Source organism: Lepisma saccharinum, chromosome 21, assembly GCF_977018435.1.
Source record: "Lepisma saccharinum chromosome 21, izLepSacc3.1, whole genome shotgun sequence".
Lineage (NCBI taxonomy): Eukaryota > Metazoa > Arthropoda > Insecta > Zygentoma > Lepismatidae > Lepisma > Lepisma saccharinum.
In genome coordinates, this window is record NC_139249.1 from 15,365,879 (window position 1) to 15,383,720 (window position 17,842).

A 17,842-nucleotide genomic window follows, 5' to 3' on the forward strand; every position below is an offset into this window, starting at 1 on the left:
TTTGTTCAGAAAAAGTAACAATCCAGCACTGTATGAAAACGTGGTTTTCGCAAAGCAACTCCTCCAGACTCAGAACGAACAGCACCAGCATGACAGAGACGGTGTCGAGGTGACAAATGAAAATTCACAAGTGAGCAACAATGCAGGATCGAAACACGCGGAGAGAAGCTTTACAAGAAACAAAGGAAAATCCATGAGAATAATTCGGCAGAAGGTGTCGCATGAAATGTCTCCCACGCTTCAGGAAAATGCATATTCCATCATTGGAAGTCACTAAGTGTATAAGCCACCGAGAGCAGAACATGAAAACACACATTTGCAAGAAGACCAAAAGGCCACCATTGACAGGACAACAATAGGACCAACGGAGCCTAATAGCTATTCACCCTCGTGGCCGGGAGAGAGAGTATCTCTTCCTGCTCTATCCCACGGGAAAACTCCAGCGGAACCGACCGAGATAAAAGTCCACAGAAATTTCCATAAATATTTATTTCCAGCAGCTGGCCGCTCGCTATTGAAACAGGCGGGAGGGGGAGGGGGTAGAGGGGAAGGGGCTTCAGAGGGAAGCTGCCAAAGCAAGGAAGCTCCTCTGAGAAAAAGCCCCAACAGGTAATAAGCATGAATATTGTAAGGGAGAAGCACTGGACCGCAGAAAAAAAACTCCCAGATGTAGATTACATTTGTGGTTTTCTGCGATATTGCATAGCACATACTACACATCGGTTGTATAGCTTTCCATGTTGATTGCGAAGAGGGGTGACGTCACAGAGTGGGCGAGAGAGTCTGGCCCATCGTAAAATAGTATTACACAAATATTGCCCATGTCTCCATGAGAATTTTTATGGGAAAAATGGTATGGTAAAGCTCACACACAGAGGGAATTAAAAGAACGATAGGCTGAAAGAATGGGAAGAGGGAACCTGGGAAACTAAGTAGAAATGGAAACACAGACAAGGAAAGAAAGTGAAGCAGAACAACAAAGGAGGAAAGTGAGGCAGAAAAACAAAAGAGGAAAGTGAGGCAGAAAAACAAAAGAGGAAAGTGAGGCAGAAAATCAAAAGAGGAAAGTGAGGCAGAAAATCAAAAGAGGAAAGTGAGGAAGAAAATCAAAAGAGGAAAGTGAGGCAGAAAATCAAAAGAGGAAAGTGAGGCAGAAAATCAAAAGAGGAAAGTGAGGCAGAAAATCAAAAGAGGAAAGTGAAGCAGAAAATCAAAAGAGCAAAGTGAAGCAGAAAATCAAAAGAGGAAAGTGAAGCAGAAAATCAAAAGAGGAAAGTGAAGCAGAAAATCAAAAGAGGAAAGTGAAGCAGAAAATCAAAAGAGCAAAGTGAAGCAGAAAATCAAAAGAGGAAAGTGAAGCAAAAAATCAAAAGAGGAAAGTGAAGCAGAAAATCAAAAGAGCAAAGTGAAGCAGAAAATCAAAAGAGGAAAGTGAAGCAGAAAATCAAAAGAGGAAAGTGAAGCAGAAAATCAAAAGAGCAAAGTGAGGCAGAAAATCAAAAGAGGAAAGTGAGGCAGAAAATCAAAAGAGGAAAGTGAGGCAGAAAATCAAAAGAGGAAAGTGAGGCAGAAAATCAAAAGAGGAAAGTGAGGCAGAAAATCAAAAGAGGAAAGTGAGGCAGAAAATCAAAAGAGGAAAGTGAAGCAGAAAATCAAAAGAGCAAAGTGAAGCAGAAAATCAAAAGAGCAAAGTGAAGCAGAAAATCAAAAGAGGAAAGTGAAGCAGAAAATCAAAAGAGGAAAGTGAAGCAGAAAATCAAAAGAGGAAAGTGAAGCAGAAAATCAAAAGACGAAAGTGAAGCAGAAAATCAAAAGAGGAAAGTGAAGCAGAAAACAAGAGGAAAGTGAAGCAGATAAACAAAGAAGGAATGGGAAGTAAGGAAAAAAGGGAAAATGGAAACAGGATAAAAGTAGAAAAAGGAAACGGAGAAACAGACAGCTAAAAGGAGAAATAAAGGGAACTGAGAAATAAAGAAAGGGAAACAGAGATATATATATGCGAGTATGTAAAGGAAAGCGGGCAAATAAAGAGAAGAAACTGAGTAAAAAAGACGACTAGACGAAAGGATAAACGAATAAGAAAAGGGAAAATTATATAGAGGAAAGGAGAGAAACATGAAATAGGAAAGAAGCAGAGAAAAGACTAGACAAAGGGGGAGAGAGATACCAACGTGTTACGCATGCATTTGTCACAAGGGGGGTTGGGATTCGTGCACCACGCACGTTTCCATGCTTGCCTTCCGTGCTCTTCCTTCAGAATTGCCCCCATGCATATCTTAAGGCCCGACTGTTTTAATCAAGGGGAAACGCGACAGCAGGAACGACGACTTGCATTGTGGGACGTAAATAATGCACCCGTTAAGATGCTGTGTAAAAAGATGCTTTATCGTCATGTACGCGGTTGAATGTTCGCAAATAATTTCAACTGCTCGGGTGAATGAGAGCATAAATTGCTACAGTGTTGCAATATAGTCCCTTACACTCGCTTGACTCGGGTCAAACCGTGTGACGTTAAGTGTTCTAGACATGCAGCGTGCATATATTACTGCTTGGAGCCCTAACAATGGAACGCTGTCTTTTTGATAGTGCATTTTGCATTATTGAGCAAGAACTTGATTAAAGCTTGATTAAGTGTGGTTGCTAGAAACGAAAATTTGCAGCTCAAATTTTATCGCATACTGGAATTATCATTCCTACTTGATCAGCAAATTTAATTAGAATATACTCCCAGCGGAGAATTTTCTCAGAAGCGGGGGAATTTTTGTAACTGAAAATTACAGATATGGGGAAAAAGGGGAAACATCCAAAAATGCGCAAGAAACAGGGAAATTAGGGTATAAGACAGAAAAATTATCCTCTGGGGCAATATTGCTACCAGCCAGTGGGGTATGCTGAGTACAAGATCTGGTCTATGTGGACATCTAGGGTATGGAGGAATGGAGAAGACTTAAGTACGTGTAAAAACAGTCTATATGTTGTTACACACACCAATTTTGTTCGTTCTCGGCGTTTTCAAGGAAACCACTTCGCCATACCAACGGCAGGTAGGTTGCCAACTTGTGACAAGTCAGGTTGCCAACTCGTAAAAAAAAAGTCAGGTTGCCAACTCGTAAAAAAAAAAGTCAGGTTGCCAACTCGTAAAAAAAAAGTCAGGTTGCCAACTCGTAAAAAAAAAGTCAGGTTGCCAACTCGTAAAAAAAAAGTCAGGTTGCCAACTCGTAAAAAAAAGTCAGGTTGCCAACTCGTAAAAAAAAGTCAGGTTGCCAACTCGTAAAAAAAAGTCAGGTTGCCAACTCGTAAAAAAAAGTCAGGTTGCCAACTCGTAAAAAAAAAGTCAGGTTGCCAACTCGTAAAAAAAAAGTCAGGTTGCCAACTCGTAAAAGAAAGTCAGGTTGCCAACTCGTAAAAAAAAAGTCAGGTTGCCAACTCGTAAAAAAAAGTCAGGTTGCCAACTCGTAAAAAAAAAGTCAGGTTGCCAACTCGTAAAAAAAAAAGTCAGGTTGCCAACTCGTAAAAAGTCATGTTCCCAACTCCAGATTCACCATCTTCGTATTGAAATTAGTAATTTGATTCGGTTTCCAATCGAATTTCTTCTGTATCTTACTTACTAGGCTCCAGGCTTTGCAGATAACTTTGCTAGCCTAAAATATACTCTGCTGCAATCAGCACAATATCTAATTACTGGAAGAAGCTGTAAACAGGAGGAGGAAACAAAAAAAAAGTGTCATCCACTTACCTTTCGGAAGGAATCCAGCCTGGATGAGCTTGGCCTCCATGAGCAGCTTCGGTAGGAGAAGACAGAAGGCGGAAACCAGGTGGAGGAAGGGCGCGGTGGGGCCCCCGTGCTGCCAGAGGCTCCTGAAAACGCCCCCGGACTGCGCGAGGACGCTGGGCGGGTCGTGGGTGCACGTGCTAAGGCTGTACCCGAGCTTGAACCCGTCGTTGGCGAAGTTGCCCACCTTGAAGAGCACCGAGACCAGGAAGAACGGCAGCACGATGACGGCGGTGCCCACGAGACCGAGGTACGCGTTCAGCTCCATCTGGGGTTGGTGCCCCTGAGGCCACGGCAGCGCGACGTACGCGAAGAACCGCCTCACGCAGTTGACGACGAGGTACGACTCCAGGGCCAAAGTGCAGAGACCGTACCAGATGGACCACAGGTTGTTGAAGTGGAGGTGGAAGCAGCCGCCGGAACGTTTCGGCTGCGGCTTCTCCTTTGTCGCGGCCTTCTTGATCTTCGCCTTGACGTCATTGTTGTTCTCAAACGGCATCAGGCTTCCTTTCATGGACATTCTCCCGATCTAGAAAGAAAAAAGAACAATAATTACAAAACCTTATCGACAACAAGCATTTTGCACGTGTAATGTTTCTTAATGTCCTAAAAATGTTATCGCTATTGATTCATAAAAGTGTGTGAAGCTCCTAGAAAACATTTCATCACAATCCAATCAATGTTGTTACTAAAGCTATGGAGCTACCTGTATGTACCAAGTTGAAAGAGGAAGCATAATTTAGGTGTTTGTAAAATGAGTGATTCAAATTTGATTTTGATATGGAGGCGATGTAACATACAATTGTAATGGGGAACGTTTTTACTTCTTGTATAAATAGCCCCAACATAATTATTGTGAAATAAGGGGGATAACATGTAAGTATGTTTTAAATGTAAACATTCATGGGGGAAAATATGCTTAAAAGCTGTTAGGTCCAAAATAAAAGATGTGGACGGGAGGCTGTTCTGCCACCTAACCCCATTGAATACATATATGACATACAGTGGGATGCTCAAGTATTGCTAGGTAAAATGTCCTTGAATAGTTTCGTTAATTCTTCTCTTCCATCGTGCGTATGTTTGTGCAGAAGTTGTCAGCAGCTTGTTTGGCGAATTGTTTCAACTCTTGGAGCTCTCACTGCACAAAATAAAAAGAATAAACATGGCAATGGACAATATGTTTAGTAATACATATGCATCCCACTGTACTAAATGAAATTTACACAAAAGGAAAAATACACCAACAATGGCAAACCTTATCAGTTATTTTGCAAACCTAGAGACAAAAAATATTTTGCACGTCTAACGATCAGGAAGAATTACGTACGATGTGTATTAATTTCCTAAAATGTAATTATTTTTAAAAATATTGTTATTTTGTATGTATTTATACACAAGAATCAAAATAAAAACTTTAAAAGTCAGACACAAATTATAGGACAGACTTTATACAGCTGAAATATACATGAGGTATCAACTGTATTTTTGAAAGAAGAAAAAACGACCTCAAGGCTGCAACAAGTTAGCTTCAAAACGCCATTTTTGTAATTTTAAAGATGGCGGCTCCTCCACACACTTGCACAAGTGATAGTGGTTTCTTGCCCTCTGAAACCCTAAGCCATATTGCATGCTTACCACACCAAACAAGTTTGCAATGGAGAAGGAAGTTTATTTATGTTTTTCGAGTTATTTTGCATGGCGAAGTTAAGGCTGTGTGAGTGCAAGAATTCATCAATGGCTACACGTTCCAAAGATGATTCTTACGTACAAATTCTTCAATTACGTATCAAATTAAATGATCACCCCCTTTAACACCTAAATTTTAACGACCGCCCCTCTAAACTAAAAGTAACAACAAATGGTCAGTGAATACAATAAGTAAAGATGACATTGCGACTAAAACTGGGTGATCGTCACAGAATATGACGTCTAAAGCTACTAATCAATCTTGGATGAATCTATCGAAGGGAACAACAGCAATTAGAAAAGTCATCCACCACCAGTACGATAGAAAGTATATAGCAATAATCAATTTTAAACAACGCTTTCACTTGCAACGTGGGGAGAAATTAATACTTTCTTATGCACCTTTTTTTTAGTAGCAGTGCAAATATACAGCCTCGTGTGTACTTAGTGTAACTGTCGTAACATTTAGTGCTGTCTCCGTTGAAGTCAGGTGCTGGCAACCCTGTTCTGCATCTATGCACGCATTTTTCACGGTTGCCAGTGCCTGCTCCAGCGATCCTGTACATTTCTCAGTCCCTTTAAGAGCAGGAGGAACAGTTTGTGCCCAGCCAGGCGCGAGGAAAGCTGGGAAAAGAGAGGTCTGTGCGGTGGATGGTTGTAGGAGGGGGAGGGGGGAATTAGCATGACGCTTATGGAATTATTATTTTCCTCACTTGAGAATATCAAACTTCGGATGGCACAGAAAAACATCTGAACGGAAATAGAACAGGTTAAATATTTGATCGGTAGGCGGGAAAGTCGAAACTTCCATGCGATTCTGAACATATATTTTTTTCAAAAATTGTATCTAGCATATTAATAAATTTTATAAAACTCTTCCACTCAGGACATTCGTAAGGGGGAGCAAGGGGGCACGCCCCTCCTGGAAAATAAAGGTTCACTTAAAAAGTATATTTTTCACAATTTCATTTCAGTCAGAAAAATTTATGTTGATTGTACGGCCCTGGACTTTATAACATATTTTTCAATTGGCTTCGGATCTAATATTGGTGTAAGATCTTTACATATCTGATGAAAATCAGCCGAAATAGACAAACTTGACAAAGCATATTTTGACATATTTCACCAACTTCGCGTTTTTACAACATATTTCTTCAATTTTGTTGTAATAAGACATATTTCTGTATAATTTCGCAATTCTCTCGCACATAATCGATTATTTCATACTTTTTTCTTCGTAGCTTTAGCACAACGGATAGTTCATATTGTCGATGGCAGGATATGGAAATTACGGAGGAAGAAACGTGCCGTCTTATCTTAGTACAGAACAATAATACCCCACTTTTTTTTATCCCGCCGACAATTGATAGCCATTAAAACATTCTTGAGGCAAAATGTTCTCTCTCATTGTTGCACGGAAAGTGAAGAAGTTTCGTTCTCATTTCTTTGCCTTTTTCGCTTTTCACAAAAATCAGTTAAAAGTGAAAATAACATTCGGTACATTAGAGCCCCTACTCTACTTTATCGGGTATGGGAGAAATTCGAGAGTACTGTTGTGCATATTTTTGGCTTTACTGGGAATATTTCTGCATTTTTCTGACATATTCGTAATTTTTCATGACATATTTTCCAATTTATATGACAATTACATACATATTTTAAAGTTTTATAGGACAAAGTCCCGGGTCATAATTATGAGTGAGTTGCTGCAACATGACAATTTCAGACTGAAACAGTGTTTTTGAGGGGGCATCGCTATAAAAATATGCCTCCTTTGACCCCCTCCGAGAAAAATTGCCTTGCCTCTACCTGGTAAAAATTCTGCGGACGTCCATGCTTCCACTTGCAATATGTGGAGCAATTCATACTCTTGTTCACCATTTTTTAAGTAGCAGTGACCATTCCGACGATATTGAAATAAATGCACGACTGGTGCGAGACGATCACTCCTCGCCTTAACCATCCTGCACAAACATTTCCTCTGAATCCACGAAATTAATTATACGACTCTTTAGTCGCTCACTTAATTAAGGAAAACGCTGCTTGGGTGTGCACAGACACCGTGACTACCGCCTCCCCTCCGCCCCCGAGCTTATACACAATATCCGTACTCAATCTCTACAGAGAATTCTTATCACCTTTTTTTATTCCGGTTTTAACAAGGATTAACATGCATCCAGCCTCTGTAATCTCGATTTAAATGAAACTGGCTTTTGTTTACGTAATCGGGAGGAGAGGCGTTGCTAGGCAACGGGGGTAGAGTGGATGCTACACGGAATCTGCTAACAAGCGCGTTTATTAAGCTTGTTGATGTTTCCTGAGGGGCAAAATTCCAAGAGCAATTTCTTTCAAAAGCAGAACTTTTCGTGCTTTGACGTGTTTACGGGTAATTACATTGTATTACCGTGTTGCGAACAAAAGGAATGCAATTTGGATTTTTTTTGCGCATGAATTCTCCATAAACCTTTTCTTTTGTAATGACACGTCATTACAAAGCTCTAAATTAGAGGAGGAAGGTGACTTGATAATTTGATGGAAAATTTCCTTCCTGGTTCTATTCTCATAAATGGCTTCTTTAATCAATTCATTTGCATTTTACTGATCGGACGTCACTACAAAAATTTCTTCCCTACTGCCATAATTGGTCTTGCGACTTCACGCCTGCATTTCCGTAAATATGAAAGTTTGTAAGACGGTAAGGATACAGTTCCCCGTGCATAATAGCACTGTACCACTTAGGGGATGTGGGATTAGGGCCCCAAACATTCTCGATCTAGCCAATTTTGGATGTGATGTGATCAACACCCCGCTCCGGCCGCCTTTTCTCCCAGGGTTGCCCCAGGTACCCATTGATTTGAGGCTGGGTGAGGCTCGGATCCGCTTTATACGGGGCAGGGCCGGAAAAATTCCGAACTTAGATCGAACCCGGGTCTCCCGCGTGGCAGCCAGACGCCCTAACGACTAGACCAGACGAAATTGATGAAAGGACAATAACAAACATATCTGAACATACTGACTGTAGGTCGAGACGCCAGAGCCTCCTTAGTCTGCTAAACGTAGTTCAGGGTGTACTAGGTGGAAGAGATGACATTTGGGTGCGTACCGAGAAAATCCTGCAATCATGCCTTCAATCGTTTCATTGAACTGTTGTTATACGTCTTCTTTATGCACAGATATGCTAATCGAGACAGGACTTACAGTTTAAAGTGGGACCGCTGTGGAATGTGCCTTCACCGGGTATCGTGCCCGGGATTCACTGATTCCAAGGTAACGGACGTTAACACTAAGCCATTAAGGAGACTCTTGAATAGCTTTGTACTCACTCACTCTCTAACCTTCTTAAACCCGAAGGTTTATGGCTGCAGCAACACAAGCCATCCTTCGGTCCCTACTTTGGGCATGATCAATCCAATCTTTTCCATCCTTACAGATTTCCTTTAGGTCCATCTCAACATTATCCCTCCATCTTCGTCTTGGCCTTCCAACAGGTCTCTTACCATCAGGTTTCCCAACAAGAATCCTGTAAACTCTTCTATCCTTTCCCATTCGTGCCACATGGCCTGCCCACCTAAGTCTTCTTGATTTAATTATTCTAATAATATCTGGACATGAATACAAATTATGCATTTCTAAATTATGTAACCTTCTCCACTCACCTGTCTCCTCATCCCTTTTAGGTCCAAATATTTTTCTAAGGATATAATTTTAAAATTCTCTTAATTTATGTTCCTCTTTTAATATAAGGAGACAGGTTTAATATCCATATAATCGCTTTGTACAATAAACATTAATGTTATCAAAGTTGACAACACTGGTTATACTCATGCTTAACTAGCTCTTGGCCAATAACAGATCTCCGAGACGTGCATGCACTCGAATGTTTAATCTACAAGGTCTGCCCATAAAGAAACCGAACTTTATTTTTAGGAAAGAAAACAAGTAATTACCTTCAAATGACTGTTGATAGTCTTTGACAGTAAGTGTTCGCAAAATACACGTAACATTTAATTTAATGTCCGCGACGTCGTCAAATCTTCGCCCTTTCATAGCCATCTTAAGCTGGGGAGAAAGGAAAAAATCATCAGGCGATAAGTCCGGAGAATATGGAGGGTGATTGATCACTGTCACTGATATTGTTGTACAGATAATGCGGTATGAGGCCGAGCATTATCGTGTAACAGAAACCATTGGTCAGAATCGCAGAGGTCCTTCCTAACCAGCTTTATCCTGTTTCTGAGTCGACCAAGCACTTCCTTATAATACCGCTGATTGATTTATTTGCTGATATGAAGCCTGTCTGACAGTTGCTGCTTGGTTAAACGTCTATCACCTCTCACCAATGCACGAACTTTCTCCACATTGTCGTCATTCCTTGACGTTGAAGTGAGTCCTGATCTTGATTCATCTTCGACACTTTCACGTCCATCTTTGAAACGATTGTACCAGTCATACACCTTGGTTCTTGATAATGCTGCATCACCATACGCTGCCCGTATCATCTGCAACGTTTTGGTAAACAATTTACCCAATTTGTAACAAAACTTTATGCTGTAACGTTGTTTCATATTGGTGCGCGTATTGTGTACGCCGGCTGCACACGACCTGCATCTGATGCACGCTTGCCCCGATACCGACTGCCTGTAACAGGTTGAAACATGCACTGACAGGAAGTTTAGATATAGTTCTTTGCAGTGTTGCCAGAATATGGTACCTTTTTTATTTGGTTTGGTTCTCTTTTTGACAGTTTGGTTTCTTTATGGGCGGACCTTCTATATTAATTCTAACTTCAGTTTCTTAATGTGATTTATGCACGAACTGTATTCACCTAAAACAACTAATGCTCTCCTCTTCCACTACAGCTAATACGGACTAATGCAGAGCTTCGACTTTCTCGTAAATACGGTCAGTGTTTCCATAATCTGTAAAGAACAAAAATCACTAATGTTTATTAAGTCTTTAACATGAGTTTTAAATTAAACACACACACATTAAATTACATTTTTTTTAAATATATTACAACGAAAATAAACATGAGATATTGCTATATATCATGAGATTTCAAATGTTTTCTTATACATGGCTTACAGTTTATATAAATACAGTTTTATATACAAGTATATACAGGGTGTTTCCGCGCTGATAATACAAACTTTCAGGGATGATGGAGAAGGGCTCATGTATGAATTTGAGATCAGGAACCCTGGTCCGGAAACGACTTAGTCGAAAGTTGTAAGTGAAAATCAGTGTATGAAGATGTAGTACTTTTATTACCTGCACAAGTTTCACAAGCTGCTACATTCACAACAGTTGTTGAAAGTGGCGTCCCCCAGCTTCGCTGCAGGCATGACATTGTCGCAAAAAGTTCTGGCGAGATACATGTGAAAGTGTGCGACAGAGAGAGTGAAGGAGAACGCGAAAGTGTGCGACAGAGAGAGAGAGAGAGAGAGAGTGAAGGAGAACGCGAAAGTGTGCGAGAGAGAGAGAGAGAGAGAGGAGAACGCGAAAGTGTGCGAGAGAGAGAGAGAGAGAGAGAGAGAGAGAGAGAACTTTTTGCCAGAACTTTTTGCGACGATGTCATGCCTGCAGAGAAGCTGCGGGACGCCACTTTGAACAACTGTTGTGAATGTAGCAGCTTGTGAAACTTGTGCAGGATGCAAGTATTACATCTGCATACACCGATTTTCGCTTATAACTTTGGACTAAGTCGTTTCTGGACCAGGGTTCCTTATCTCAAATTGATACATTTGCCCTTCTCCATCATCCCTGAAAGTTTGTATTATCAGCGCGGAAACACCCTGTAGATTATAAACGCACACAAGATACATGCTCACCCTTTCACACACAAACAAAAGGGCAGTGCAGTTTATATTACACACACATATTCCTAGCATTACACACGCGCGTGCGTACAAGTAAATAAATAAAGATAACCTTAAACAGTCTAAAATATATATTTCACCTTAAATACTACAGTCATTTTTGTTCCTGTGCCTTAACTTTCTTCTGTCACTCTACGCACCTTCTTAGTTTGGGATGTCAAATGTTTACTTTTCATTTTTAAGAGATTCAATTTTACAATTACAAAATTTAACAATTTTTTGAACGTCACAAATTTAGTTGACCCTTGATACAATGGCGAACACCCCTTAACGCTAGCTTCTGTCACCCGCCAAATTTCATGGTGGTGTGTGTGTGTAGAGCAGTCTTGGTTCAAGGTCAACCGCTGTACTAATATTTTCCTATCGCTTTGAATGCCTGGTCATAATAATTCAAACTATTTCTCATATCTTTCTGTGCATTCCAACCAACTGCTCTCTGTCCATTTGTACCATCGGTTAATTGAAATCGATTTGGGATGAGTTCCTTCTCGCATCACGTGGACAGTCCAGCGGCAGGGGACGTTGGCAATATATCCTGACGCACCTGCAACCCGCACGAAGGTTACGCGTCGCGTGCTTGTATACCGCCGCAGGGGATACGGCTCTTCTAGGGTTGGACCGGTGATCGAGTCACGCAAATTAACCGACATTGCGTTTCCCATCCACCGCCACCCTTTCGGGAATGATTGCGAAAAGGGGTGGGAAAAGGGGGGTAGGTTCCTGGAAAACCCCGGGCCGAGAGATTTCAGTTCGCGATAAAGGGAAGAATCTTTTACCAGTGGAGCGCATGTCCTGATGAGTATCTACATGTAGCTAAGGGGGTGAAAAGTTATAGTGCAGCATCACGTCAGAAGACAAACTCAGAAGCAGCGACTTCTTCCCATATCTATTGTTTTCTTCTCACTTGTTCATAATGAAAACGTTCAAAACGTTACCGATTGTGGGATTAGTGATTTTACTGAACACTTTGAGAGTATGACATATTTGCAATATTATATCGTTAAAATGTAAGTCTACCTGCTAATTTGCAAAAACTGGACGTACCAGTTTTTTTTTCGTAAGCGCAGGCTCATTCTTGTCACCACACTATTCTGTTTATTTCGCTTCCCTTTTCTGCCACTTTCGGATATCGCGACGATGAGTGATGATAGGATGAAATTGTTGGGGACACTTATAGAGAGAACACCCATGCCCAAGCAAAGTTCCGAAACCGCAGCGCGTTGTACTAACCATTCCGCCACGGAGGTGGCTGTGGATAGAATGGGGAGTAAACATGATGTCAATTAGCTCCTGGAATATTACAAAGTTTTTATATTATATGTACACATACTATATAATATATGGTATATGGTATAACGACTATAGTAGGGAAGTTTGATCGATGCCACCGACGTTCCGGTCTTCGAGTTTTAGTCTGGGCATAGGTGATCTTTGAGTGCCATTTCATCAATTACATACAATCATCAAACATCCTCACCGTTGCGATTAAACAAAAATGGCAAAAAAAGCAACGCAAAATAGCAAAAATAAAAATTTAGCATTGAGACATGCGAGACACTTTCAAATGTACATTTTATCTTCAATAAGATAATAATAAAATGGATTTGCATCAGTGATGTGCATCTACGCGTAAACAACGATAGTCTACATTCTACACGTAGACTATTTTATACACGTAGATGACGTAATCTATGTAAACAACATGGCGAAAGGTGATAACTTAGCAAAGGCCGCCGTGGAATTGAAAGAATATTATACTGCGTATCAGTTGCTGATGTGTGAGGAGAACTTTTCATACTCTTTTTTCCAAATTCGAACAATTTCTCACCTAGGAAAAAACCTAAGATAGGAAATATTCTAGTGTTTTATGGGAAAAAGACCACTCTTGGCTCACGACTGCCATCTGTTTTTTGCATACTATTTATCTTCTTCCATAATGGAAGAGAAGAGAAATTTTGTTGTAAATAGGATTCTTGTCAGTTCGTTAGGAACCAATATAGTTGAAAATGTCACTTTCCTTTCATGAAATCCTTGAAAATTAATTTTAATGCACTTTAGATTGTCTACGTAGTCTATGTAAACTACAACCCAATGTAATCTACGCGTAGATTACGTGTAGACAACGCATGTAGACTTAAACTTATAGTCTACGGCACATCACTGATTTGCATGCACCGTACATATAGTTTTAATAACTGAATCGCCACAGTTACAAACATTACTTCCTTACATTATGTCTGGATAAAGAGGGCAAAGAAGTTGAGAAAGGAGAACGTAAATGATTCATTGATTTATTTTGCCTAGCTTTTCTGTCACTTTTGGTTAAACGCGAAGATGCTGAATAGTGATAAGATGAATGAAAGGACAAACCCACAAGGACTGCACACAAGAGCCCCACCGAGGATTATACTGGTTGCGAATCCAGACGCCAGAGCCTCGTTAGTCTGCAAAGAGCAGTCCAGGGCGTACTACGTGGAAGAGAGATTGACATTTGGGTATTTTGAGAATCAGTTACCCTTTACACCCTAGAGAACTAAACAGAAAAGGGGTTTGTTAAAACTTCTAGGAATAAATATCCAATAAACTATTGATAATTGTAAAAGTGCAGTGAAAACGGCGAAATACAGTAAAACCTCGTTAATCCGGATTAATGGAGGATACGTTGACCGGTTTAACGAAGTCCGGATTAACTGAAATAACCTAAAAGAACATGAAAAATTCAATATGCTGACCAAGGCAGAAATTTATTTTATTTTAAAACATAAACTGAACGTAACGTTTCAACTTTCTAGCAAGGTCTTCTTCAGACTCTGCACCAAGTACAAATGTAACAAGGTACAAGAAAAGAACGATATATATACACAAAAATACTCCCCTCCAGACTATTAGAAAGTTGTTATAAAACATTCTAGCAGGTGGCCATCCCTTGTGAACCTTGGTACATAGTCTGAAGAAGACCTTGCTAGAAGGTTGAAACGTTACGTTATGTTTTATAATAAAATAAATATCTGCCTTGGTCAGCATATTGAGTTTTTCATATCATGGAAACAAGGCTTAATGGTGTTCTAAAAGAACAGTTGCAAGTGCATTAAAACTCCGTTTATAGCAACAAAACACGTTTACTATGGTGTATTTAAAGGGCATAGGCCTAAATACACTATACAGTACAGTACAAAGTCTGCGGGAAACAGAATTTCATCAGTGGTTGACTGCCTTTTCTTTGGGAAGTTCTCTTGTTGACTTCTAGCCACATTTAAAACCTTGTAGCCTGCTTTTTCTTTTTTTTTCTTGCCTTTTGCCTGTCCGGATTAAGCGAAGTCCGGCTTATCGGGATCCGAATTAACGAGGTTTTACTGTATAACAGGGTTGTGGCGTAATAAGAAAAGAGGTGAAGGGGTAAATAGAAGGAGGGGTTATAGAAAATGCACTATGTTTTTGTGTGGTATGTACAGCTGTAAAGGCTCACACTTGACATAAATTTCCTTCTATCATACATAGGAGAAAGATTGAATCAAGATCAACTCAAGATCTCACATTTTCCTGGCAACCATTGAAAGTGCTCCTAGCAACCATTTCCCAGGCCAGAAATTCAAATATGTCAGTAATTGAGTACTTCCTGATCTATTCCTCCACCCCTTCCCAATCCTTTCGTCTTTCGAGTCTCTCCGTGATTTCCTTTTCTCCGAACCGTTACGCATTGAATTTCACACTACAACTGCCACGGCCGATCCATCATCCATTTCTCCTTATCCTTTGAAAGTTCTTCCCCTTCCGAGCTACGCCTCAAGGATACAAGGAGGGGAGGAGTCACGGCAGCCGATGGGATTACAAAAAAGGGTCGGTTCTCATTTCATTCAAGCCTAATTAGGCTTTCAGCCGTTCTTAAGTTAAGAGAAGGCAAGTAAAAAGAAGTTATCGACCCTCTGGTTCGTATTGTGAGGACGGAAATTAATACTGAAGTGTCTTATCTGAAGACAGTATCTCTCATATCACAAGGAAAGGAGAGGTATTGTCACACTGTAAACGATAGCTCAGTCATATACAAGTTAATAGTTAAAAAGGAAATGAAAAATCAATTCCAGATCAGACGAGTCAACAGTCAAAATTTGGCAAGAATTGAACCATTCAAACGAAATGCTTATCGTCAAGCCAATGTGCAATTCAGTAGTTCAGACAGTGCAAACATTCCAGGTCTGATGATAATCCTACAGTTGAGTAAACACTTTACAAGAAGTGATACTGTACGAAACAAAATTCAAAGCCCAGACCAGACGGAAAGGGAGAGATCCGCGCGGCGGAGACCAGACGGAAAGACAGATGCCTCGCGTCTGAGACCAGACGGAAAGACAGATGCCTCGCGTCTGAGACCAGACGGAAAGACAGATGCCTCGCGGCTGAGACCAGACGGAAAGAAAGATGCCTCGCGGCTGAGACCAGACGGAAAGAAAGATGCCTCGCGGCTGAGACCAGACGGAAAGAAAGATGCCTCGCGGCTGAGACCAGACGGAAAGAAAGATGCCTCGCGGCTGAGACCAGACGGAAAGAAAGATGCCTCGCAGCTGAGACCAGACGGAAAGAAAGATGCCTCGCGGCTGAGACCAGACGGAAAGAAAGATGCCTCGCGGCTGAGACCAGACGGAAAGAAAGATGCCTCGCGGCTGAGACCAGACGGAAAGACAGATGCCTCGCGGCTGAGACCAGACGGAAAGACAGATGCCTCGCGGCTGAGACCAGACGGAAAGAAAGATGCCTCGCGGCTGAGACCAGACGGAAAGAAAGATGCCTCGCGGCTGAGACCAGACGGAAAGAAAGATGCCTCGCGGCTGAGACCAGACGGAAAGAAAGATGCCTCGCGGCTGAGACCAGACGGAAAGAAAGATGCCTCGCGGCTGAGACCAGACGGAAAGAAAGATGCCTCGCGGCTGAGACCAGACGGAAAGAAAGATGCCTCGCGGCTGAGACCAGACGGAAAGAAAGATGCCTCGCGGCTGAGACCAGACGGAAAGAAAGATGCCTCGCGGCTGAGACCAGACGGAAAGAAAGATGCCTCGCGGCTGAGTCCAGACGGAAAGAAAGATGCCTCGCGGCTGAGTCCAGACGGAAAGAAAGATGCCTCGCGGCTGAGACCAGACGGAAAGAAAGATGCCTCGCGGCTGAGACCAGACGGAAAGAAAGATGCCTCGCGGCTGAGACCAGACGGAAAGAAAGATGCCTCACGGCTGAGACCAGACGGAAAGAAAGATGCCTCACGGCTGAGGACAGACGGAAGGAAAGATGCCTCACGCTGAGGACAGACGGAAGGAAAGATGTCTTACGGCTGGCAAGAAAATACACTAGACGAAAATAATAGAAATGCTATGCCGTTCAGAATAACTTATTAAGTATCGAGTACATTTGAACGTGGATCATAGCAGATGAGTGTAAACAAATAAAATATTGTATCGTGGAGTCCGATAGAAAAAAAACATTTATGACAAACTCAACGGCATGAGAAAGGTTCTAATACACAAAGGTAAAGCAACGAAAGTAAAACAGGACCTAAACCCAACAGTTGAGATAAAATGTGGTTTCGTTTGGAAACTCTGGTGTCAAGACGAAAACACATTGCCGGCAGAGAGCATCTCTTGCATCGGGAACTCCTAGCGCGGGAAGCTGTCCGCTAAATCTCCATGCAGCATCCATTAGAGCGGCATCATAAATCAGGGGAAGGCTGGAAATGGGATCATTAAATGAGCTGCATAAAAAAACTACAGCAGCGGCGCAACCTTCCGAACGCACAAAACGCCACGTGACGCAGGTCCTTCCCGAAGAGCTTACATACTTGGAGAATGCGAATATTCAGAGACGGGGGTGGCAAGGGACAGCGAAAGTGAAAACGGTATTTTGGAAACTGGCTCCCGACGTTCATTTGTCTTCATCCGAGTGTCATTTGAACGTCGGCAGGGCGGCGTCTCATGCAATTTGGTAATGTTGCAGGTTTCCCCCCCCCTTTCCTCTAGGCTCCATCATCACTCATCTCGCGCTGATGTTTTCGAAATTGGCTCTCTCCACGAAGAGACACTATCGGATATGGCGAGGGCAAGAATACAGGTGCGGTAAGGAACAATGCGAAGATTGGGAAAAGCAATTTGCTGAAACGGTTGCCAGCCTTTCAGGGGAAAGCTAAAGGTTAATATAGCAGTGACTCTCCAAACTCTCTTAAAACCTTGTAGCCTGCTTTTTCTTTTTTTTTTCTCTTGCCTTTTGCCTGTCCGGATTAAGCGAAGTCCGGCTTATCGGGGTCCGAATTAACGAGATTTTACTGTATAACAGGGTTGTGGCGTAATAAGAAAAGAGGTGAAGGGGTAAATAGAAGGAGGGGTTATAGAAAATGCACTATGTTTTTGTATGGTATGTACAGCTGTAAAGGCTCACACTTGACATAAATTTCCTTCTATCCTACATAGGAGAAAGATTGAATCAAGATCAACTCAAGATCTCACATTTTCCTGGCAACCATTGAAAG

General features: G+C 41.5%; 1 protein-coding gene across 3 annotated transcripts in view; it reads right to left on the reverse strand.

Annotated features, from left to right (window-relative positions):
* tinc (transmembrane protein tincar) overlaps positions 1 to 17,842 on the reverse strand; it is a 444,623-nt gene that overhangs the window by 145,545 nt on the left and 281,236 nt on the right. For all 3 annotated transcript variants that reach the window (XM_083143184.1, XM_083143185.1, XM_083143183.1), the window contains 2 exons: positions 10,284 to 10,377; positions 3,737 to 4,301 (listed from right to left, as the gene is read on the reverse strand). In XM_083143184.1, coding sequence (XP_082999310.1) covers positions 3,737 to 4,292 — 556 coding nt within the window. In that variant the 5' untranslated portion in view covers positions 4,293 to 4,301; positions 10,284 to 10,377. The remainder of the gene's footprint in view (positions 1 to 3,736; positions 4,302 to 10,283; positions 10,378 to 17,842) is intronic.